This window comes from Tetrahymena thermophila (assembly GCF_000189635.1).
Source record: "Tetrahymena thermophila SB210 genomic scaffold scf_8254667, whole genome shotgun sequence".
Taxonomy (NCBI): Eukaryota; Ciliophora; class Oligohymenophorea; order Hymenostomatida; family Tetrahymenidae; genus Tetrahymena; species Tetrahymena thermophila.
In genome coordinates this window covers 1267525-1293459 of record NW_002476434.1, presented here as the reverse complement: position 1 = coordinate 1293459, position 25935 = coordinate 1267525, and the positions used below count along the sequence as shown (strand labels likewise).

Sequence of the window (25935 nt, the reverse complement as noted above, 5' to 3'; positions counted from 1 at the left end):
ATTTTATTTACATTTATGCTATTATAAATAATTTAATTTTTATGATTTATTAAATCTTTAGTTATGATTAGAATTTCTTTCAGTGTTTTTGATTTTTGATTTCTTTTTGATCTCTTGAAATATTTAAAGCTTTTTTGAAAAATTCATAGCAGAAGAAGTAAATTGAGTTAGAAGGTAAATTCATAATTAGAGAAGGTTTAACGCCCTTATATAAACTTAATATACCTTCTTTTTAATACAATTTGTAGACTACATCTCTTACATTTTTATATTTAGGAGACTTTAAGTGTCCATCACTAGTATGAATATATTGATTCTACTATATTCTAGTTCTCAGGGTTTACAACGGATATGTAGCTAAAATAGCACATAATTTACTGAAAAATCCCGCGAAAGCGGGTCGAATATTATATGTGTCGTCTTAGGCAATAGGTCTATTAGTTATAATATAATTTATAAGACAAATTAAATTAATAATTAGAAAATTAATATCGTTTTTCAATTTTAAAAACTCTTATCTCCCTTTCTTTATTTTTTACGTTTTAAGAAAATAAATGCAATTAATGTATAAAATTTTACCGAGTGATTTGCATAACCTTCTCAAATACTGACATTTAAATTGTGCCATGGAAACACAAAGGAAGTGAAACACTTAAACCTCTCCAGAAACCTAGAATACCGTGTTCATTGTAAATTGATAATATAGCGCTGTTAAGATTCTAATACCCCTATTAATTATAAAAATTTATTCAATTAAATATTTGATGTAAAAATAAATAACTAGAAATATTCTGGAAAATCCACAAATTTTCGTAGTTTATTGTTAGTATTTATTAGAAAAAAAATAGATAGTATAGAACAAAAGTATATTCTTTCCAGAGACAAATAGATAAATATTTTGTGCTAAAAAATAAGGAATAAATTATTAAAATTTTGGCATAAATTTAGACAACTAAAAAACTCAGCTTATTAAATTTTTACCATGCAATACTATTTATTTTCAGTAGTATGAAATCCTTCAAAATTATTAAATAGATTTAAAGTCTTATTAAGATTAAAACTCCGAAAATTAATATCAAACAAATCATTTATTTTGCATGTGTGTGTAAGTAAGTAAGTGATAAAATTTATAATATCACTAAATAAAATAAATTTTATTTACAGATATATTTTATTTGGTGTTCAAAAGCATTCTTGTTTTCAATATCCACATAGGAGTTGTGATAAATGTTGCAATAACTCCACTCTGTGTAGAAGCCACAAAGATTTGAAATTCTTTGCTTTGATGCTATAAAATCTTCTCATAGAAATCTCTGCTCTTTTCATATCTTTTGAATAAAATATGCATTTAAAACATGACCTAGAATTATTAAGGAAGTATTTTTACAATGTGAAAAAGAGAACTCTTGAAACAGACTGAGCAAATAAAGTCCATCCAAATCCTTTATATAATCCTCTTACACCTTCTTGACTGTATATAGTCTAAAAGGCATTTCTTATATTTTTGTACTAAGGAACTATATTATTTCCACCTTTCATTCCATCATGGCCTATTTTTTATTTTTAAAAACAAATTAATTTGTTTCTCTAATTTTATTTTAATTAATATGATGATTCATAATTAATTCTATTTTAAAATGAGCTTAGTTCTATTGTTATTCTTTTTTTAATGGTATTCTTATAAAGCTAAAAATAATGAATTACTCTAAAATCTTGTCTTAATTAAGTCAAATGGGTGCAAAATCTAAACGCAAAAGGTAGAGCAAAATGCTGCAAAAGAATACTTAAAGCTTTCAATTTAGCTTTTGGGTTTTTACTAATTTTTGACTGTTGCTTACATATTATAGTTTATGCCAACTTGTTTGTGATTTACTTCTTTATTATATGAACTTAATTTACTTGAATATTTTTTTATGATTTAATTAATATATAAATATATGATAGAGAGAGTATTCTTAATCTTTCTCCTTTGTTAATAGAAATTTTTATTTGTTATATGTTGATATTTGTTTGTAATTTTGTGAATATATTACATTATTTTTGTTTAACTCACAGATTTTGCTCGAACTTTAATATTTTTAGTTAAAATTACTACCTTATAGTCTAAAATGCTGTCATATTTTCAGATAATTAGTCAGCTAGTACGCAATTTTTCTCCATCTCCTTTTTCTAAATTTTTTTCTGTCCATTAGTCTTTTAGAACCTTAACTAGTATAAGATCAGTTTTAATCCTAAAACAATAAAATTTACAATTGGAACTATTTAGAAAAAATCTATGGGCTTTTAAATAATAAAAATTTGCCTCACTTGTAATTATTCTTTGTAAACTAGACTGTAAAATTAGGTAAATAAGCTAAATCAAATCAAAAATTTAATTTCCTTGTAAATTTATCTTTTACTCAGCTTTAGTTATCCAATACTGTTCTAATTAGATTTACAATAATATTAATTAAATTTAAATATTTTATTTTCGAATGTATTTATTTAAAAAAAAATAATTAATTTTTTTCATTCTTCAATTAACCAAATAAATAAATAAATAATTTACAATTTTTTCATTTTTTATTATTTTTTTCTAAACAAAAAATTTATTAAAAACTTGGTTATTCATTTATTTACATTTCATTCAATTTTATTTATCTATAATTTATTAAAAGAAAGAAGCAATTTCAAATAAAAATGTAAAATTATTTTTTGGTTTTAAGTGATCAAAAAACAAAGTGTTATTTGGCTTTAAAGAAGCTATTCAGAATAATAGAGTATGCAAATATTTAGGTTTATTTAAGAATTTACCATCTTCTTTTAATAAAAATAATTTAAAAATATATTTAACAAAAATTAGGCAAGAGAAAATATTTTTTAGGCAATTTTAAAATTTTAAATTAATTATTATGTATAAATTAATCAATGAGTTATATTCACATACCAAATTTAAGAAAATATATAAAAAAAAAGACATAACATAGAATTAAATAAAATGGATATAAATAAAAAATGTAATTTGTTTTAATTATTTTTTTTCACATTTATGTTAAAATAAATAAAAAATATTTTAAAAAAGATTCTTTTAATATAAAAATTTTGGAGCTTTTTCCAAACTTAAAATGTATTATAGAAAAAAATTAAAATAATCTTGAGAAAAATATAAATAAATAAATCAATCAATCAAAGTATTAAGTATTTATTAATTTTTTTTTACAATTATCTAAAGAAAATATGAAACTTACTTTTAACATTTAATAATATCATTTATGTATCTATCTCAATATTCTGCTCATAAATATTTACTTAATATTGAAAGTTATATATAAAAGCAAGCACATTAAAGTTTTATTTTTATTATCCCTTAAAAAATTAATTGAGTTTTGTAGAATTGAGAATTCTAAAATCAGAAAGTTTTAAATAAGAAACGATAGTTAAGAGCTATTTATTTATGTTTTTATTATTATTTTAATTGGAATAACAATGATATAATATATATTTTAAATCTTTTAATTAATTAATGATATTAATAAAATTAATTTTATTATCTTATTTCATAAACTTACTAATTCAATGCCTTCATCAAATTTCTATATTATGTAATTGATATCTTAAATTCTTTATAGCTTAATTAAAATTTTGATAATCTTGAGATTGACATACTTGTTCTTATATTTTTGCCTATTTTAATTACAATTTTATTATTGAGTAAATAAATATATATTTCTAATTTTAAGAATTACTCTTTTAGTTAATGTTTGTATTGGAATTTGGTCTATATTCTTGTTTACATTTTTATTTTCTACATGGCAAAAAGGGTTTTCCTTTTAAGCTTCAAGCTCTTCCTTTGCACGACGAGCTAATATTTACCTTTTTAAAAATTTATCTACTCCCTTTAATCCTATACCATTCTGATTTGGGTATATAGACATATTTACTAAATGTGATTGCTTGCTATTTTTCTTGATTAAAATAATATTATTTTTATTAAAAAATTAATGAATTTAATTTTTTTTACAATTTAGGGCTAGAAAGTGCACTCTTCCAAATCTTTATCCTTATCAGCTTCTTTTATGGAGTCTATTTTTAACTTCTTTTATTCATTCCACAGATTAGTCCTTTCAAATATATTCAATGAAGATTATGTTTATGCACTGTAGATAGATTTTTTAGTGAAAGATTAAGGTCTAAAAGTGCATTGAGATTAATTTTCTTTAAGGATGTCGCTGTCTCTCTTTTTTTACATTAGCTCTTATCTTTTTTTCTCACCCAATTCATATAACTTTTAACACCTTTCATTTTATATTTATTGCTTAGATTATTGTTGACTGCTACCTAATTTTATATATGAACTGCTTCTCTCTGCTTGATTTTTTAGAAAATCAGGTAATTGTGATATAGAAGGACTTTTGCTTCTAGTTTGTTTATTGTAATTGTAGTTTTCTTGATTTTAATATGGCTGGAGAGGTGATTTTTTTATATTTTCATTCTTTTTTACAACAAATAAATCAAAGTTATTATGTCTAAATTAATCAGTTGACTCAAATCCATGATCTGATTCTTCATTATTATAGTTATCTAAAGCATAGGTCTATTTGAAAGACCCTACTTAGTTGAATTAATTGCTATTTTGCTACTCATATTAATTATCATAATAATTATTAGTTTCCATTTAATTATATTCTATGTCCTCCTCCTCTCCTTCTTAATCTATTTATGGATAAATTATCATAATAAATTTTTATGAATAAAAATAAACTCTTTTACTTGAATTAAATCTGTTTGAAAATGACATTTTGCTCATTAAAAGTATCGCCTTGTTTTATATTTTTAGTTTAGAAACTTAAGAAAAAATTATTTTCTTTATTTGTTTTTAAAAGCAATAAATAAGCTTTATAGAAATTGGTGTGTGTGTGTATATTTGCTTGTAAATATTAGTTAAATTTAAGAAAAAAATTTTTATTAGTTTTTAATAAAGATAATTGCACTTAACTTGTATGGACTATTAGCTTATTTATCAGAAAATATTAACAAATATCTAAGGGATATATTAAAGAATAAACACTCTTTATATTTTATAGTTAGAGTCGTTTATAACGAATTCTTAAAATTAAAAATAAATTTTATATGACACAAATATTATTCACATATTTATTTATTAGTAAGTAAGTACTTTATTTCATCAAATAATTTCTCATAATTATACATTCATAAAGTATTGCCTACTAATTTAATTAAATAGGATTTGCCTGCAATCATAAACTTAATAGATTATGAAATTATCAAAAAATAAAATATGAATTTAAAAAACATAAGCCTGCTTTATTTATACATAAAAATAAATGAAATATTTTATTTCTTAAAATTTGAAATAATAATTGTTTTATGATCAATAAAATTCCTTTTTTTATTACCAAATCAATGAATTTAAAAACATAAATATGATTACTGCTCATATAGAATTTTATGATAAATTTGTCTAAGCAGTATTTAAAATATATTTTTATGATAAACATTTTAAAATTAGTATTTAGAAAATAAAATTTCTATTAATTACTTATCTCAATTTATTTTTATTATGTAAAAAATAAATTATACTTATATCATTATATTATTTCATAATTAAGTAATAAGATTAAAATTAGTTTAGTTTACTGTAAATCCTAATTAATTAATGTACTAAAAAATAATATTTTTTTGATAAAGTAATTTTTTAAAAATTTTAAACAAAAATAAAATTATTTTTTGGTAATTCTTTTACCCCCTTAAATGAGTAATTTGGTTAATATTAAACAAATCTAATAAAAATAAACCTAAAATTATTTTTAAAATATTATTAAAGAAATTTTTTGATTCTTTCTTTCAATTTAACTTGAAAAATGAAAATTCAAAATAAATTAATAAATAAACTATCTTATAAATATAAATATAACATCACTCATTCATTCATTATCATGTAAATTAAAAAATTGTTCATAAAATATTCTTTTTATATTAATAAACAACTGATTTTTCAAGATCTCTTTTTGCCACAACTACTACAATATTTGAAGCTGTAAAAAAGTTAACTTCCACACTAAGTGCAAAAACAACTAATTTACTAATTTTAGAACACCGAAAGAGACTATTATTCTTAAATGGTAGTTGACTTATTCTTTCCTTTTTACTCATAGTTTGTTTTGAAAATGTCTCCATAAGAAGAGTTTTATTTGATCAAAGTTTACAACTAGCTTGATGAAGATCTAGTTGTTAATTTTTTATTTAGTTAGTTAGCTAAATAACATTTTTTTAAAAAATTAGTATTAAAGTTTACTTTTTTAAAGGACGGGCTGGTTTATTTAAGATAGTTTTACAAATTGGTATGTGACGTGGAGCTGCATTTTTTGAAAATATTCTTTCACAATGAGGGCAAGTAACTTGTGAATAGTTTTTACTTCTATTTATTACGTTCTCATAATTAAAACCTCCCTAATTTTCTCTTATTTCTTTTTAAGTAATTTATTTAATTTATAAGGAAATAAAAAGTATATTTATTTTACCTTAGAGTTAATTAAGTTTGTTAGAAATTCTTTTGTCTTAAATAAATGGAAGCTGAGTAGCAGAGGATGATTGGTTTAATACCTTAATTTGAGAGTCTGCTTATTCTAAGTGATCACAGCCAAATAAAGAAGCGTCATACAATTAATTTTAAACTGATTTATTTCTGTGGAGTTCTATATTTCCTACCTTATTCAATGTCTTTAAACTTTAATTTTAAACATTATTTTTTTCCAAATCAAAATAGTGTGAATCCCTAATAGATGAATTAAAAAAGGAAAGTTTTCTGTCAATGTGTTTGAACTTTTTTTTTGTAGCAATTGAAGTATTTTTTGAGCTCTTTTCAAGCAAATTTTTGCTTAAAGTTTGAGGATTTATTTAAAATATTTCAATTTCTTTAATTTGTGTAATAGATTTATCAAACGAGTCATTAATTTAAAAAAGTTTTTCTTTCAAATTAACTCTTTCACTATTTTCATAAGATGATATATTTTTGATTTCTTCTTCTTTTTCAGTTAGCTCTTTTCTAATTTTGAGCTTATTTGAGCTTCTTTCATTTTACATTTTACCTTCATTCTCTTTTTCTTACTATTTTTTAGGTGGTTTTGGGCGATTAAAGATATTCTTGCAATTAGGTATATGCTATTCAGCTACTTCTATATTTAATTATATAATCTTTAATTTATTATTATAATTTAGATATTAATTATTACATGGTTTGAATTTCCTCAAACAATATTGGCACTAAACATACTATTAATATATGAAATCTGAAGACTAAAAATTTATACAACAAAAAAATTAAATAAATTTATTTATTGATTAATCTTTTATTTAAGTAATTAAATTACATTCATTTAAGCAGGCTTGATACTTAATAGTAAGCTCTAATGCTCAATTTTCCACTTCGGAATTGTAGTTAAGTTTGTAGATACTTATTCATCTGGTTGCACAAATTTCAAATCATTCTAGTTATTAACGGATTTCTATTAATACAAAATTTTGTTAGAATTATTTATTGCATATAAACGAACGAATAATTGAAAATTGTATAAATTGTTTAGTTGTTTAAATAGTATAATAGTTTTATTCACCAAATTTCTTGTATAATTATTTGAATTTTTACAATAATATTTATTCTTATATTACATATCTACTTAAAAGTTCACAAAAAATAATTTTATAAATTATAGATTTAATTACTTCAACACTTCCAGCAGTTGTAGGTGTTGCACTTAGTCTAGAACTTAAAACTTCTCTATAACCTAATTTCTTTTTTTTACCTTACTTTTTAGATTTGAAAATTAAATTTTAGCAGTGACATTTAAAATGTTAAAAAGTGCATCAACAAAAATTTAACTACTTGATGGCACTTATGTCCACTTAAATCGAAATAATAAATATTTTTTATGTTATTTGCTTGCATAAAATAAATCAAATGTTATATATTAAAAGTTACTTTTGAACCTAAGCCACTTTATTCATTAGAGTTGGATAGAATATTATTTATTTTCAACATATTTAGAGGCTTTAATGGATTCTATGGTTTGCAAGATTTTTAATGAAGATTAAGGCGACCCTAGAAGAATTAGCGGTTACAATTATTACAAGTTTCATAAGTTTAGAAATTTTAGTTAGTCTCTAACAGGACCTTAGAAGGAAATGCTGAGTTTTATTAACTAGATGGTTACTAATTTGTGTTTTATGCAAGTTAAAGTTAATCATCAATCATACTATTATGTTATTATGCAAAAGTGAAAACACTGTTATTCAACTCCGCGTCTGCCTTCTCTTGATCATCTAGTAAGGAGTCTAACATAAAAATAAAATATGATTAGTAAGAACTCAGCTTAAAGAAAAAATGATTTGTTTTTAAGCAACTTGTTGTTGGTTATAAAAATAGCTTTTATTAAGCTTAGAAAAAGCAAGTAGGATTAATTATTAAGTCTTCTCTTGATAAAACACAAATGCAAAAAAAAAAAAACAAAACAACTCTAGCAACAATAAAATAAGAAAATTATTTGTATATAAAAATTTTATTTTAAAAATACCAAAATTTAAATCTAGTCTCTCTTTTTATTCAAGCTATTGAAAATCAGAGACAAAATTCAACTATCCTTCTCCATTCATTTACTTTTTAGTTGATATTTAATACAACTTTCTCAAATTTGGTTTAGCTTAATTCAATTTTTTTTGAGTAATTAGTAAATAAAAAGTAATTTATTTATTATTTCATCATAATTTGTTAACAAATAATAGATAAATAAATAAATAAATTAAAAAATAAATAAAAATCTTGTTTGCTAGTTTCCCCATTAAAAAATAACTCTTTGTTCTTTAATAAATCTGTAAACGCCAACATAATCAACAATTAAAACAATTAAGTTGCTATATTTTTAAAAACTACAATTTATTGATTGAGTGGAATTAAATATATAATTCTTTTATTTTCTGATTTACTTGTTAGCTAAACGTTAATACATAAAATGCAGTTTGGACTAACATAAATCAGACTTATATTTATAAAAGCAAATAAAAAGTATAACATTTTCAAATAAATAAATAATCATCAAACGCAATCTCATTTAAATAATAAAAAATTAAATTAAAATAATGATAAAATTTATTATATTAGCTCAATATAAAATTATTTGGCCATAATAAGTATTAAATAATTGTAAAATAAAATCTTTAAATAATTCAAGTGTTTATTTATTTGATTTAAAGTAGTTAAGTAACTTAGTCCTTCACCTCTAATTTTTAACAACATCAAAGTGCAATTCAAAATTATTTTAATAAAAATTACTTAAAATAATTAAAAAATATATTTGGATTTTTTTGGTATTAAAACTGGATCTTTTGAAATATCTTGAATCTTATTTAAGAAATAAAGTAAAAACGCTTGAGTTTATTTATTTGTCAATATTTGAAGGATAATGATAAAATTTGAATAATTAATATTGAATTGATTATTTTTTGAAATCTTAAATAAATTAAATTAATTCATAAAATTGTATTAAAAAATTAATTATTTAGAATTAATTCTTAGAAATTGATCTTTCATTTATTAGCTTTTTTATTATCTACTTTAAAACATCCTGATCAATTATTATTTTATCATATTCAAATTTTGTATTAAACTCAGGAAATTTAAATAAGTCATTCAATATTCCTTATCTTCCCTGTAATAAACATTTTTATGATTATAAAATATATTTGTAAAAAATAACTTTTTAATTTTTTTATGAACTATTTTTTATTTTCTTAATAATTTATTTATTATATAAATCTAAAATAATTTTATTTTTTAAAATTGGATTAATTTATTGATTAAATTTCTTAAAAATAAAATAAAATTTTTATTGATATGTACATAAAATTTTTACTCTTTAAATCTCTAAAAACAATAATATTCTAATTTGATTATTTGATTGAAATAGAATTTCTTGATTATTTGTAAAAAGTAAATTCATTAATTGTCTTATTGCTATATTTATAATGTATCAACGAATCTTAATGTTTTTTTGTTGCTGTTACTATGATTTTAACTAAACTAGGTTTACATATAAGAATCTTACTATTCTTTATTTACTATTTAAGAATTTTGATTTATATTTTGGTTAATATTTTCTTATTTTTGAATATCTTATTGCTAAGACTTAGAGTGGTTGTTATTATTTATGTTATTCTAATTGTAAAAAGGAACAATCTCATCCAGCACAGCTAATTTAGCTTTTATAGATTTAATATATATTTCTGATATAAAAACTCTATCTATTTCTTCATTAGAAGAAACCTTTAATAGTTTTTGTTATTTATTAGCAATTTGTTCCATTTTTTTAGTTTCGACTTTGACATCTTCTACTCTTTCATGAACACTCTTGCTTTTATTATTTAATTTTTAAGTTAAGTTCTAATCATGTAATTAAATTAAGTCTTAGTATATTTCTGAGGTACTTTTAGAATCATTCGTTTTTTCGCTTCTATTTTTAGAATAATTTCTGTGATTGTTAAAACTTTGGTTGCTACTTATAACACTATTTAGTCTTTCTTTAGCAGAATATATTTTTTTAGGATGATTTTTTTATTTTAGATCTGGATAGAATTCTCGACTAAAATTTTTTGAAACATTTGGAAAGTTTTAAACGGAGTATTAATTTAAGAAGTTATTTTTCTCAAATTAGCTTTCATTTTTTTAATCTTGCTTCATAAAATTAATATTTTTATTTTATTTATTTTAGTTTAAATTTTCATTTTTTTCCTTCCCCATATCATGAGAAATCAATAGTTAATCTGCAGTGTACTACCTTTAAATTAATTTATTTCCTCTGAACCTGTTACTAAGATGGTAAAGATTATGCTAAGAACTAGAGATTTTATTGAGTACTTAATTTTCCGTGTATTTCTAATTTTAATGTTCTTAATTAAATTCGATAGTATTTATGCTATTTTCATTAAAGCTGTTGACGCTTTATTGATGCTTATTTATGTATGAATGATTTTAGTATTTTTTATTTTTCTATTATGATTTATTTATTTTTTCATCTTTAATCTCTATTAAATTGCCTTCTGCTTCCATTTAGTGAGGGCTATTTCGTTGATAATATTTACTTTAACTTAAAAAATGGTCATCAATTGTATCGTTATCCATATTCTCATTTTAACTATCATTATTTTAATTTTATTTAATTTAGTTTTTATTTTAGCTATTATCTTCCCTAATTTATTAGCCAAATTTATGTCTTCTTTCTTCTCTTAACCTTCTCATAATTTATTTTTCTTATTCTTTTTTGTATGATTCATTCTTTTCTTACTCACAAATCTCCCAAAGTTTTGATTAATATTTAGGTTTTTCATAATGCCAGTCTAATTATTAACTTTTTTCTTTTATAATAAAAATGTTAATTATAATTTATTTTTAATTTTTTTATTCTATGATTAAAAAACATATTGACTTTAAATAACCAATTCAATAATTTAATAAAAACAAAGATATTAAATTAGAATTATTTATTTAATCTGTAAATCATATTAATTATTAAATAAATAAAATAAAAACTTTTAATTAATTAATTAATTATTTAATAGGTCGACAATAAATTTTTAATTAATAAATAAATAGATACTTTGTTGAGAATTTTATCTCTCATTTAATTGCTGACTCAATTCTTTTTGATGCTTAATTATGTCCTCTATCTTATAGTTTTACTTTTTGGCTTTTTATGCTTCCAGAATCTTCTTTCTTTCTTCGATTTCTTACTGTTAGTTTTGCTAAAATTTTTCTTGTAATTCTTTATATAACGGTTTCTATCTATGCTCGAATATTGGAGATTTTTCTCTGCTTGATGATTTGTTTGCTTCCAAACTTTCTCTATATTACTTACTCTTTTTCATTCTTTCTTAAATAATAATTGCTCTTTACTAGATTGCTTATTCTTTTTTTTTATTTTGCTCTTCAAGTTCCTCAATTTCCTGCTTTTTTAGATGTTCTTGCTATTCTAAGAATTATTTTTCTCTTTTCATTTAAAGCTATTTTCTTTCCTTTATTTTCTATATTATAAACTTTTTATGGCTCTCATCATCGTAGTAGCTCTTTGTAAATATCTATTTTTTTCCTGAATTTGATCTTTAATTATTTCTATTATTATAGTCTATACTTCTTTTTTAATTTTAGAGATCTTATTCTTCACCAATTTTTTTTCTCTCTATTATTTAGCCAGACAATCTACTACTTTATTTTCTAATGACAAATTAATTTTTTGAGTGCTTTTAATCATAAAAAAAGAATGAACATTTCTTAAACAAATATATTTTATTGATTGTTTTATAAATTTATAAAAAAATAAATTATAAATGATGTAATTCATTTACCTAAGACATATCTTCTGGACTATTACTTTGATAATAATTTCCATCCATCTTTTATTAAAAATACAATTATTTAACTATTTATATAAATAAATAAATATATATCAACCCTAAAGTGCTGATGATTAATTTTTTTGGAAGAGGTCTTATTTTCTTCCTAATTAGGAGATGATTAGTTGATTTCTGCAGCACTTAAACTTTAATTTTATCTTATTGCATTTATCTATTTGGTTACTTTTTCTTTTTATGAATACTTTTATTACAACTTGCATTTATTCTAGTCAGTTTTGACAGGTGTTAAGAACCTTGAACTGCACTATTTAATTTATTCAGTGTCATTATTCCTAAAATTATTTTCTTACATAGGAGTTAATATGTATTGGTTACTATTCTGATTGCTGATGACATCAAATTCATTTTATGTTTTAGATTAATTTGAATTACTTTTTTAATCATTTATAATAGGTGAAATTAATCTTTTTTCTTTAAAATCCTAATTATCTAGGCTTTATACTCCAATATACTATTCATATTATTTGATTTCGATTTAAGGATGATTTTTAGGCATATTAAAATCAAAAGATTTATTTTTATCTTAATTAATGTTATTATCATGATTATTCAATTAAATTTCTTAAATATACCTATTAGATTCATTTTTCTTTTGATAACTTAAAGGACTTGTTAAGATGATCTTTTATAAGCCATCACTCTATTGATTTTACTTTGTAAATTCATTCTAGCTATCCAAAAGACTTTTACTCTAAATATCTCCTGCTTATTCAATTTAATATTAATTCTAGCTTTTCTGACTGCTTAAATTAGTTGACTAGTTTGTATTTTAGTTTGTAGATTATATTACATTAGCTCTCAGTTATAGTGAATTGATATCTAATTAAGCATTTTTTAATGGATTATCATCAGTAGGAAATTACTTTTTTTATTCAACACTAGTTTCTAGGATTTATTAAGAATCATTATCCTACTATTTGTCTACAGCACCATGCTACTTTTTAGCTCTTTCTTATATTACTTTCAGTGAGTCTTCTAAAATAGACTTAGGTTTATTTTCTTGCTATAACATTAATATTTAAAAATGCATGATGTTAACAATAAAATAATTTTTATAAAAATACTTTCTACAAAGGCGATTAACTCATTCTTAATAAAGACTATGAAAGAATGCTAAATAATTACTCAATAGTAAAATATAATGTAGCTTTTGCTGCTTTTAGTAATGAAAAGTAAAAACCTAAAGAGTAATAAAGAATAATATTAATATTAAAAAATATATAATATTTGAGATATAATTAATATTGATTCTGGAAGTTAAGAATACTTAGCTTTTGTCATATAATTAATTAATAATTACCACTAAATATTAAAAAATTATTATTTTCTCTAAATAATTATTCAATAGAAATAACTATAATAACCATTCATACTTAACTTAATATTTATTTTCAACTGTGTTTAGTCAAAAAAAAGTCTAAAATTATAAAAGAAATCAAATATTCTAAAAATTCAGGCAAAAAAGTATAAACATAATCCTAAATTACACTAAACCTACCTTCTGTTACAATTTTTCTAAAGATATTAGCAAATAAAAAATATTTTCAATCAATTTTTTAAGTTTCCTCTTTATTAAAGCTGTAAGTAAATAAAAACAAATTAAAACCTTTAATTTTTTAAAAAAATTCTAATTTAAATAATCCTAAATCAAATAAATTTTTTTTCATTTAATAAAAAAGAAATTATTTAATCAATTAAACATTTTTTTTTTAGATTTAACAAATAAAATAATAAGGAAATGTATTAATTAATTAACAAAACAAACATTTTATAAAATAATACAATTAAATGAGTATTTATATAAAATTTATTTAAGTATGATAAAATAAAACAAAAACCACATTCTTACATTTTTATGAAATAAATAAATTTGAAAAATAATTGTAAATATTATTTTTTTTCAAATTATACATATATCTACTGAATGTATAAGCTACGAATTAAAAAACTATTAATATATTTAAATAAAACTTTAAAAATAATAAGTTAGAATAATAAAAAAAGGATATAATATTTATGTAGCAAATATAATTTAAATAAGTATTATAAATTTATTTAATCATTTTACATCTTTTAATTTTTTTATTGGTTTAATTTATAAAATAAATAGAGATAACTATAATAAATTAATTAATTGCCAATGATACATAAAAAATAAATCCATATTCTTACATTTTTATGAAATAAATAAGTTTTGAATAATAATTTTAAATTAATTTTATTCATTTTTAAATTATTTGATTGTAATTATATATGCTGATTGTATTAGCTACTAATTAAAAAATGATTACTTTATTTAAATATAACTTTAAAAATAATAAATTACATAAAAAAGCACATAATATTTATGTAGCAAATATAATTAAAATATATATTTATTTATCATTTTTACAGCTTTTTAAATTAGTAATTAGTTTCATTTTTATAACAAATAGAGATAACCATAATAATGAAATAAAAGTATCAAGTCTATGAATAAATAGAAACAATAATACTATTTAAATATGAGCTATATGAATAGTAAGAATAATTATCTATAATAAATTAGAAGATAGATAAAAAGGCAGATAAATATTGATTACATTATTCATAAAATAAATAGAGTTTTAATAAATATTTTAAATATTTAATCTATTTTCAGCTTTTTTGATTTTATATATTTACTGTAGCAGCTTAGTTAGAGTTTGTAGAGGAATTAGATGATGAAGATGACCCTGAAGATGAAGAGTTTTGGTTGTTGGATTATTTTAAAAATTTTTCAGTCACATATAATAAATCTAAAGGATGTAGTAAATCGCATTTTAAATTAAATTTTTAGAAATAATGTACATTATTCATAATGTAAGCGGCTATTTCCACTAAATTTTTAAGAGTTTCTTCACTTACTTTATTAATATCAAATTAATCTATATCCTATTTATTTTTAAATATTAGTTTAAAAGGATGGATCGATGGATGGAAAATATTATTAATAAATTCTAAATTACATTTATCTATTTCAGCATTTTTTAGTATTTTTCAAATTGTTCTTTCTAAAATTTGGCATCTGTGAACAGTTCATCAGATTTTATATCTAAAAGAAGAGATTTTACTCTTTTTGCAATCAAACAGTTGTCAGAAGGTTGCAAATGAATAAAATCATCATAGCTCTTAAAAATTTTCTAGAATGAATACTTTTCTATGTTTTTTTCTATTTCGTAAGGATCGTTATTGCTACTGCTATTTTGATTAGGAGAGGTAAAAGATGAAGAAAACTTGCTACCATTGTCTGTGGATTGATTTTATGTTAGTGCAGATTGCTCATTTTTTTATTTATTTTCAAAATATTTACATAAGCTAACTTTTTAAACAATATTTTCCTCTTCTTCTAAGAATTCTAACTACTTTTCCACATCACTTTTATCTATATGTCCAGGAAGTAGTAGGTCTTAATCAAGTAGTGCTTCATCTATCAGTTATGGATTAATAGAAACATGACTGCCTAATTCTCTGGCTTACTTCATCATATCTGGTTTTAGCATATCAATAGCCACTAAATTATTTTCTTTCATTAATTTTTCTAGTAAAGTAAACTAATCATTTCTAAATTCATCGTATGATTTCTCATCCAGCTTGAATTCTTTAGATAAAATAGGCGAATCTTCTTCTAATTTATTTCTGATAATATATTCCTTTTTACCTTTCTCTAATAGCTAATCGTAACTTACAAAACCTAATTGTTCAAAATAAATATTTTAAAATCATTATAGTAAATAAAAATGTCTTTTTCAAATAAACTTTTAAATAAATTCTTTCATTAATTTATTTTTAATAAAATATATAAATTATGTCTAGAATAAGTTAAAAAGTAGTAGTTATGTTTAAATGAAGCAAGCTTGTTGATTTTTAACTTTTCTTGTAAATTTGGCGCTAAAAATCGCATTATTTATCTCCATCAATTAAAATATAGACATAAGATATTTTTATTTATTTGTTTGACTTTAGAAGCATAAAGATGAATGCTCAAAGAAAATAATTACCTCTAATTTTGCTGTTTATCAATCTTTAAATAGTCGTTTCCTTTATATCTTTAATCTCATATGCCTCATTTCTTTTAAGCTATTCCTCCCATTTTAAATATTCTTCATGGGAGCAATTTGAATTTCTCAATTAAGTCCATGTTTTTTTGAAAACACTTTATTTATCTGCTAATTTCTTACTTCCTGCTGAAAGGATGGTTTTAATCATGGTCAATAAGTATTAGTCTTTTGATGTTTGCAGCAATATATCTTAAAAGCACTATTTATTAATTTTTATAATGATGTTTCCAAGATTTAAAACTTTTAAACAATTTGTTAAAAATCTCATTTAAACAATAATATAATTAGCTTTTCATTAATATCATGAAACAAACCAACCAGTTTAATTAAGACTTGCTAAATGAAATATTTACTTTATTTATATTTAGAGGTGCAACGGGAATAATAATAACATTAGATTGCTTGATTTCTTCGTTTTTAGTTTATACTTGTTGTACAGGTTTCTGCTCTACTTCAATTTTCTTCTTTTTTATGGGAATAAAATCATCATCAGAATCTGTTGAATAAAGAGGCTTATATTTCCCTGCATTTTATTTTTTATAATCGATTTTAGCTGCCTACTGCTAATTCTGAGATGATTATGATTGCAACTAAGGAACCTAACTATTTATCGAATTTAAAGATTAAGATTGCTAATTAAGTAGCTGCGAGGATGTTTAGCGGGGAGGTTATGTAGTTGATGTTGAGCTACTACTAATCAATCGTGAAATTCCTAATTATTGTTTATCTTTCTCATTTGACTCTTCCAAATCTTTCTATGGCAATAATAAATTTAATTCTTATACGTGGTAATTAGAGATCAGTTCCAAAGAAAAGTTATAAAGCAGAAGATAAAATAAAAAATAACTTTATAAATTAAGCAAGAAGAAGACTTCTTTTATATTAAAAATGCTTGCTTATCTCTCTTGAATACTAATCTCTCTGCCTTAAAAATTTTAATAATAAACTTACTAGTTTTCTCAGTCTTTGAAGATTGCTATGCTTGTTGCTAAGTAGATTTTGTTCTTGCTTTTACTTTTTTTTCTGTCGGATTCATACTCTAATTAATTTAATTTGTATTAATTTAAAGTAATTAATTATAAAATCTCTCAACCTATCTGTAAAAATAATAATCATTTATTATTAATTAATTAATGAATATCCCTTATTCTGAAATTATAATTTATCTAACAAATCCTCCTTATAACAAAAAAAAATTTAAATATTTTGATTACTTTCAATTAATTTTTAAATAAATTAATTTTCTTTAATTTAAATTATTTTACTAAAAAAATACTAAAACAAATAAATAAATTAAAGAATCTATTTAAAAATTTAAATGAAATTACTCACTTTTCACAAATTGATAAATAAAAATTGCATTTTTTATAAAAAAATTATTTAATATATTGCTGCAAAGATAAATGAAGTATTTAGCATCAAAGGTCAATTTATATATTTTTTAATAGCTTTATTGATTAGTCTATTGCTAGTTGCGATATTTGGGGTATAGTAAAAAATAAATATTATGAAATTTGTTTCAAATTTTAAGATTTCAGTTTATTAACAAGTAAATATTGAAATTTTTAAATTGTATTCTTTATTTATTTTTTTTTGATGATTAAAAATATATTTAAAAATATGTTTAATATAAATTTTGATTCAATTAAGTTTAGAAAAAAATAATTATTTTTTATTATTTTTAGAGAGAGATAGTTAAAATGTTCAATCAATAATAAATATGTAGTGTTTTTATGAATTGAAAATTTTAGTTCTTGCTTAATTTTTTGGTGAAAATGGAAAATTATAAAATTTAAATTAACTTAAAGATTTAATAAGACAAATCAAAATGATTTTCTAAGATAGAAAGCAACACTTATAAGTAATTTACTTTAAATTATAATTTAATATCAATTATATTATTTATTTATTGTTGCTAATTTAATTCACTAGGAACAGCTTTAATCATTTTTTTTGAACTTATTAATGATTTTTTTAACATGAACTGCTGGACAGAGCATTTTTCCTGTTTGTTTCTTTTTATAATTTTTATAATAATAAATTAAATTAACATTTTAGTTAACTAAATAATTGTATTAATTACTAATATTTTCCCTGTTTTATCTTTGAGCTCAGATTTAACTTCAATCCATTCCACTGTTTATTATGCAAGCAATTAAAAAATTGAAGCTTATGATTTTATAAATATTTATATTTTATACATTAAGCTTTGACATATTCTTCAGTATTTTTCTAAGGATTAGAAAATAGCAGCTTTGGTATTACTTTGAGCTTGCTGTTACTTTACTTTTCTTCATAGTCCTATTTGTTCAAAAATTTGACTAATTTATAGGTTGACTTATTAATAGCAAGAATACCTCTCTTAAGCAGTCATAAATTTCTTTTTTGAGTTCAAGAACGAGTTTAGTATCAGAATCGAGAGTTCCATTTTTCATTTAATTGTATAAAAAGAAATTATTTAAAGATTATTGCTTATTTATTTCTTGCATATTTTCAACTTCTTTTAAAAATTAAGGAGGAACACTCATATGGAAAACATGATCTTCACCTTAGTTTTAGCACTCCGATTTGCCTTGATAAAAAAAACGATTAAATCAAAATTTTTTTTATAAAAAATTTTATTTGAAAAAAAATAATACTAAAAATAACTTTTGATATTATTCAATTAATTTTAGCAAACAAACACATTACTTTTGGAAAGTTCTGGTTTTTTTCCATTTAATAATTTGAAAAAAGGTGATAGACGACTCGTAGTACCCTTTAATTACTAGATATAATTTTTTTTAATTTCAAGAATGAATTTTATATATTATTTGTTTACCATTTAATCAGTAGATAGAGGAAAAGGAAACCCGTTAATGCCTTAGCTTCTATTTGATTATTTATTTTTTTACTCATTCTAAGTTAGTTATACAATTTTTTTTTGATAAGTAATAAATAATGATTAAAAATATGTTATACTAATTTGTTATTAGCAGATTTAAGCTGGTATTTTAGAAGTCGAATTTCCAATTTGGGAATGTTCTCTGCAAGTTTTGATAAATATTTGTTAACCTATTCATTCATACATAAAAATAGAATTAAATTTTTGAATTTTATTTGCATTAAAGTAATTTATTTTAAATTACATAAATGTATAATAAATAACATAAAATTTGTTACGCGCATCAAGATTAAAATATCTTTTTCTTCAAGAAATCCACAAATATGTATTAAAATTTCATTATTTGTAAACACTTTCTCTGAAGTTTTAGGATAGAGAATAATATTTTAATGATTAAAGCGGTAAGGATTGATAATAGACTGTATATTGAATTGTTGATATAAGCTAATGTCCATTTGTTTATTAAAAGCTTTGTAATTTTTTCAATATATTATTATTAGCTATTTATATCTCTCCAATCTTTTAAAGCACGTTCAGTTTTAATTTAAGAATTATACCAAGTTTATTTGATATTTCTATCAGAAAAGGCTTTTTAAATATTTGTATTATTATCTCTTCTCAAAAAAATCATTGGCTCTACTCACATTATTTTAAGCAATTAAAAACACAAATTCGTTATCTAAGTAAATTTTTTAATCAAAAAGAAAGATAATTTGTTGTTGAATAATGTTAAAATTAAAATCACTCATTTTCATTTCAACTTTATTTATCTATTAAAAATAAACAACAAATATTCATAAACATATTTTAATAAGCATTCTTTAAAATTTCACCTTTCTTTTGATTTTTTATATATTAGATGCTATTTTTCTAGCATGTTAAGACTAAGTCTTTTAAAGTAAAGATAATATTCATTCTTTTAATATTTACGTAAATACTTTTGTAAATTTTATACTGAATAACAGTTAAATAAATATAAGAGTTAAATAATTAAAATGTAAAAAGATTATTTGCAATTGGTCAATATAAATTATGTAGTATTTATAACATTATTTTTATCAGATTTATTCAAAAAATTTATAGTTTTGTATTATTGTTGCTGATAGTTTCCTATTTGAAAGAGTGTGATTTTTATAATTTGTTTTGGTGTTTTGTTTGTTTTATGTTATTTATTAGTTTAATTAAGGAGAATAATAAACCAAAATGAATGAGAAATAAATGAAGGGAAAGTAATAAAAACTGAAAAGATGTAAGTAAACACAGATAAGGTATATGTGATATAGAAATACTTATAAATACAACTTAAAAGTAAATGAAGTATTTATATAATAAACATACTCACAATATAATGAGATTAATTAAATGTGTATTTAAAATAAAGCAGTTAGTGTGTTTGTTTGATTGATTGATTGATTTTTTGATGTGTTCAAATAACACAGCAATAATTTAAGAAAAACTGAGGCAAGAGATTTTTAAATATTTCAACTTTTTCAGAAAGTTAAGGTACCTTGTTCCTTTTCTCTCTTGAATTGTTCGAAGTAACCATAAACAATATTAACAGCTAATAAGATACCAGTACCTTTATTTAAATAAATAAATAATTAATTAAATTATTTTTTATTGATGTTCAAAAATACAAAAATTCTTTAAAATTTTTAAATAAAAATCAATGAAAATTTTAGTTCGATTTTAATAGTTAGTTGTAAGATGGGCGTATAATTCGCAATCTCATATAGAGAAAAGAATAAAAAACCATCTGAGATGCTTTATCCACTGGCTTTGATCAAAATTATTTGATAAGAAAATTTTGTAGTTGAGAGCCTAATGGATATATATAATCTTTAAGATTAGCCAGAATGGTAAAAGAAAATTTAAAATGATATATTTATTGATTGATTGAGTAAATAATTACCAGAACCGATGACACCAATGAAATCAGCGACAACAGAGAGGGCACCAATGCACAAACCACCGAAAGTGGCAGCAATAGGAATATATCTCTTTAAGTGGCTCTTAAGACCAGAGTCTCTAGATCCAACAAGACCCATACCTTGTTCCTTAAGTTGCTTAGCAACATCCTTGACTGAAGAACCAGAAACTTGGATCCAAGTCTTAGAGAAAAGAGCGCAAGTGGTGAGGATGAATACAACGTAGAGGATGGTGTGGAGGGGATCAGAAATAACTTCAATCATACCGTGGGGAGGAGATAAGTAGTAGACAAGACCACCAACAGGGACCATGTGAGAACCACCAGCTTCAGGAATACTCCATTTACCCAAAAGACCAACGATGAAGTTACCGTTGAAGTTTCTGTAAAGAATTTGAGAGAAGAAGTAAAGGTTAGAAATAAGGGCACTTTGGAGGATGATGGGCATGTTAGAGGTGTAGAAAAGCTTGATGGGATAAGATTAGATGGCACCTCTGACTCTGTCGTTCTTGAGGGCGATATCAACCTTGAAACCTTGGAAGTAGACGACAACAATAAAAATAAGAGCAGTTGAAATCAAACTAGCCAAGTTGGGGAGGTGAGATCTGTAGAAAGCGTTTTGTAAAGCAACAAACTTGTTGTCAATGGCAAACAAGCTGTGGAAAAGATTCAAGATAGCACCTTCGTATTATTCCTTTTCGAAACCAGGGATAGGGTAGGTGATGGGGGAGAAAGATTTCCAGATGATGGTTTCGCAAATGTTAATAGCGATGAAGACGGAGATGGCAGAGTTACCCAAACCGTGACCCTTGGAGAGTAAGTCATCTAAAAGGATAACGATAATACCAGCGAAAGTTAATTGGAGGACAATTAATAAAGCGTTACCGTAACCAACCTTTTCAATGTCACCGTACATACCAGACCAGACGTAAGCGACAGCTTCAAAGAAGGCGATAATTAAACCCAAAACTAATTTTTTTAAAATGAAAGATAAATAAATAAATAAAAATGAATGTGTGTTTTTAATTAATTTTATTGAAATTTTTGAATGATTGTTTATTGATTAAAATTCAATGAATGAATCATTTAATTAATGAACTATCTATGTTGGTAGATAGAAGTAATGATTGACACATTATTATTCAAAAAATGTTTGCGAATTATCAAAAAGTTGTTATTTATATTTTGTTGATCAAAAAGGATTATTGAGTGTGCGAGAATTAGAATTATTAGATATAATTGTGCTATTGTTCAAAAAAGTATCTTTCAATTAATTGATGGACCTTAATTAAAAACTCTCTTTAAAATTTAATATTAAGTGGTTTATTAATTTATTTATCTAGTTATTTATTCTTTATTGAAATTTTGGTGCGCGTGTCTTATCAAATAAGATACTTAATTATATCTTCTTTTTCATCAAGTAAACTATCTTAACAATTTTTAATTGTTGTCTCTTTCTCTCTCTTTGTCTCCTCAATTAATACACTGTCTCTTGCTTTCATCAAAAACAATTTTTTGTATTTATCCTAAATATTTTTGATGGCTGAAAGCTTATTCTTTTTCTTATCTGTCAAATACGCTTTCTGCTTGCTATGCTAATGCTAAAAATTATAAAATCTTGTATGTAATTCTTTAAATGTTTTCCTAAATCGCTGTTTGTTTGAAAAGTTTGTTTATTATTTTCTAGGATACTTGCTACAAAAAAAATCAAAATAAATTGTTTGTCTGTGTAGTGGATTTAAAGCATGTTTAATATTAACAAACTGAGATACTATAGGGAGAGAGTAGACATTTAAATTATATACTTGATTGAATGTTAAGTAGTGTAGTTAGGTAGATAGTAAGTAAGTATTTCTGGATAGATAGGCTCATTAATAAGAAATAAAATATATTAAATTATTTAAATTTATTACGCTTTTGGGAACCTTCGTAAAGGGATCTTTGGACGGGATCGTTTTGATCGATGTTAAGGATTTGAGCACCAACAAGTAATTACATAACCATACCAGCAGTAACTGTGGGAGAAATACCCAATTCCATGATGGTACCTCTGTTAGAAGCCAAGATAACTCTCAACCAGTAGAAAGGATCAGCACCAGCATTGCTGACAACACCAAACAAGGGGATTTGACTGGCAACTAAATAGATCAAAATGACAATAGCAGTCCACATAGCTCTACTTCTGAAGGGGAGGATCTAATGTTATTTATAAATAAGAATTAGTATATATATATTTTTTGTTTTGTTTTGTAATCTCGTTATTCTATTATGCTTTCTTCATATGCTGTAAGAGTTTGCAAATAATAGAATGTAGAGCTTTGATTAATCTTCTCTCATCTCTAATTTCCTATAAGATAAACCTAGCAATGACCTGCTTTTCTTTATGCTCTTCATGACAGAAAAAATTGCATCTCGATCAAAAGGAATTTAACTTTTTAAGATCTTGATCGTTTTCATGCATGAAAAGGATGTAAAATGCAAAAATGTTGTTTTTGTGTGAAGGTGAGGGGATATGAAAATAGGCAGGCATTTATAGGAGAGATGAGGAAGCATGCTTTTTAAAAGGAACTTGTGCATACCTTCTTGATAGGCTTTTCGACTTCAGGAATAAGATTGATAGCAGGAGCTAAAATTTCAAGAATTCTACTCATATTTTGTTTAATTGTTTTTCTTTTTTTTATGTATTGTAATATTTTTATTTTTTTCTTTATATTTATTAAAAAAGATTTGCTATTGTTTTAAAATATGCGCTCAAAACAATGTACTCGCAAAATGAATGCACGTTAACTTAAAAGAAAACACACGTGTTATGGGAGTGATTTTAATTGATTAGTCTAAATAAATGAAAAATGCATACGAATTCTTAATTACATATTCATTTTGAATGAAAAAAATAATGAGTTAATAATTAGATCAATTCATTCATTCTTTCATTCAAAAACAAATACTTCGTTTTTGTTAAAATTCATTCATTCATTTTTATTAAGATATTTCTAATTATTTTAACACCCACATCATCAAATTTCAAACACTGAACTCACTCTCCCACATCGATTAATTTTTTTATATAAACTATTAATTAGCTAATTCCCATAATTCTTTTAGTATCTTTCATAAAATATTAATTGCAATTCTTCATCCACGAATTATCAGTGATCAATCTAGGAGTATTAACTCAAAAAATCCAATCAAAAAAATATTTTGTTTTAATTCCATATAAAAATATTACTCGTAGCCACTATGTTCCATCTTCATTTTAGCAATTTTATTTTCTAAAAATGGTAAGAATTATTAATAAATGTATAGATATTTCAAAAATAAAGTAGTCATTAGGTTTTGTCTCAATCTAACAAGGTGAAAGCCTGATATAGCCCTTAAAAAACATTTTCTATCAAAGAGAAATTAATTAATACATTATTATAGAGTTTTAAGATATATAGTTACTAATATGTTGCAAAAATAAAATTTTACTTGCTAGGTATAATTATGATAATGTGTTTATTTTGAGAATTGTAAAGAAACAAGTACAAAAAAAGAGCTTCATACCATTTCAATATTTTTATTAAATTTTATTGTCGCAAGAAGTCATCAAAAACACGTTTTTCAATTGATCATTTTTATTTTTTAACATTTAGTTATTGAATAAAGTGTAATAGAAAAAGGCAACAATAATAAAGTATTAATATTCTGAATTAAAAATAAGTATTGTATATTATAGGTAATCAGTAACAAAAATTAAATAGGTTTTGCCATTTATTTGGAACAGTGTTTGTTTATTTTAAAAACTAGTAAGTAAATAATTAAGGATAAAATAGGAGTTAAGAATATTTCTCATAAAAAATCATCAAGCAAGAAGATAGAATTATTTTAAAATTCTAGTAAAATATTTTTCAAGAAGTAATAAGAAATACTTTCTATTTTTTTGGAAAATACATACTGAAGTTGAATACTTGCTCATTATTTCAATTAATAAATCATAGTGAATATTATTTAAATTAAGTTATGAACAATTCTATAAATAGACTCTTTAACTTCTACAACAATATCCCTTTTTATAATTAATATAAATGATTTTATTAATAATTATTTTTTAGACTTTAAAAATAGTAAACAATCTTAAAATAAAATAAAATCCAAACATTTAAACTTACCCATTAAAATAGTTCATAAGATATTTCAGTTAACATAAAGATACTTTTATTTCTATTTTTAAAATATTCATAACAATAATTCTTTTAATTAAAAATTAAATATTTATTTTAAAAATGATTTAAAATAAAAAAAATTTTGAAAAATTTATTTCAATTATTTAAATAATGTTTATGTTTTTATTTGGTTTATTTTGTTACATTTAAAATATTTAGCTTTACTTTAGCATCAAAAAATTTAAATAGAGGATTTATTAACAAATTAATAATTTGAAGAGCTTAATAACTAAATAGAATATAGTCTATTTAAATATCAATTTAACCAATAATATGAAATAGATTTTTATAAAATTGAAAATTCAACGAACTTAAAAAATTAATTTAAAATAAAAATGTAAAGTTAAAAGTTTAGTTTTATTTAATTAATAAATCAAATAT

At 22.2% G+C, this 25935-nt stretch overlaps 7 protein-coding genes across 7 annotated transcripts; all 7 read right to left on the bottom strand. All coding sequences in view use genetic code 6, as the record gives it.

Moving 5' to 3' along the window:
• Positions 1-79: 79 nt before the first annotated feature.
• On the bottom strand, positions 80-1840 carry TTHERM_00035620 (folate carrier protein, putative; the record flags this gene model as incomplete). The annotated part of the gene is made up of 5 exons (XM_971969.3): positions 80-434; positions 580-728; positions 1163-1328; positions 1388-1550; positions 1705-1840. The coding sequence occupies 5 exons, from the start codon at positions 1838-1840 to the stop codon at positions 80-82; spliced, it is 969 nt and encodes a 322-aa protein (XP_977062.3).
• Positions 1841-3187: 1347 nt separating this feature from the next.
• TTHERM_00035610 (hypothetical protein) lies at positions 3188-4939 on the bottom strand. Its single transcript, XM_971968.2, has 4 exons — positions 4750-4939; positions 4001-4692; positions 3726-3944; positions 3188-3663 (listed from the first exon to the last, which is right to left on the bottom strand). Exons 1-4 carry the CDS (start codon positions 4784-4786, stop codon positions 3565-3567), a joined length of 1047 nt encoding a protein of 348 aa, XP_977061.2. The 5' UTR covers positions 4787-4939; the 3' UTR covers positions 3188-3564.
• A 1056-nt stretch (positions 4940-5995) lies between these two features.
• On the bottom strand, positions 5996-8751 carry TTHERM_00035600 (A C2HC-type zinc-finger protein; the record flags this gene model as incomplete). Its single annotated transcript, XM_971967.2, has 8 exons — positions 8571-8751; positions 7979-8331; positions 7723-7806; positions 7371-7505; positions 7233-7296; positions 6522-7175; positions 6296-6467; positions 5996-6224 (listed from the first exon to the last, which is right to left on the bottom strand). Exons 1-8 carry the CDS (start codon positions 8647-8649, stop codon positions 5996-5998), a joined length of 1770 nt encoding a protein of 589 aa, XP_977060.2. The 5' UTR covers positions 8650-8751.
• A 1237-nt stretch (positions 8752-9988) lies between these two features.
• TTHERM_00035590 (hypothetical protein) lies at positions 9989-13655 on the bottom strand (the record flags this gene model as incomplete). Its single annotated transcript, XM_971966.3, has 5 exons — positions 13524-13655; positions 12497-13462; positions 12391-12438; positions 11646-12285; positions 9989-11403 (listed from the first exon to the last, which is right to left on the bottom strand). Exons 1-5 carry the CDS (start codon positions 13545-13547, stop codon positions 9989-9991), a joined length of 3093 nt encoding a protein of 1030 aa, XP_977059.3. The 5' UTR covers positions 13548-13655.
• Positions 13656-15096: 1441 nt separating this feature from the next.
• TTHERM_000035589 (hypothetical protein) lies at positions 15097-17574 on the bottom strand (the record flags this gene model as incomplete). The annotated part of the gene is made up of 5 exons (XM_012797137.1): positions 15097-15372; positions 15447-16171; positions 16479-16737; positions 16892-17289; positions 17490-17574. 5 exons carry the CDS (start codon positions 17572-17574, stop codon positions 15097-15099), a joined length of 1743 nt encoding a protein of 580 aa, XP_012652591.1.
• Positions 17575-18463: 889 nt separating this feature from the next.
• Positions 18464-19877, bottom strand: TTHERM_000035588 (hypothetical protein; the record flags this gene model as incomplete). The annotated part of the gene is made up of 8 exons (XM_012797136.1): positions 18464-18553; positions 18622-18674; positions 18740-18839; positions 18896-19110; positions 19230-19305; positions 19360-19437; positions 19500-19592; positions 19701-19877. The coding sequence occupies 8 exons, from the start codon at positions 19875-19877 to the stop codon at positions 18464-18466; spliced, it is 882 nt and encodes a 293-aa protein (XP_012652590.1).
• Positions 19878-20912: 1035 nt separating this feature from the next.
• TTHERM_00035580 (protein transporter Sec61 alpha subunit) lies at positions 20913-24000 on the bottom strand (the record flags this gene model as incomplete). The annotated part of the gene is made up of 4 exons (XM_971965.3): positions 20913-21001; positions 21335-22318; positions 23263-23545; positions 23929-24000. The coding sequence occupies 4 exons, from the start codon at positions 23998-24000 to the stop codon at positions 20913-20915; spliced, it is 1428 nt and encodes a 475-aa protein (XP_977058.3).
• Positions 24001-25935: the final 1935 nt, after the last annotated feature.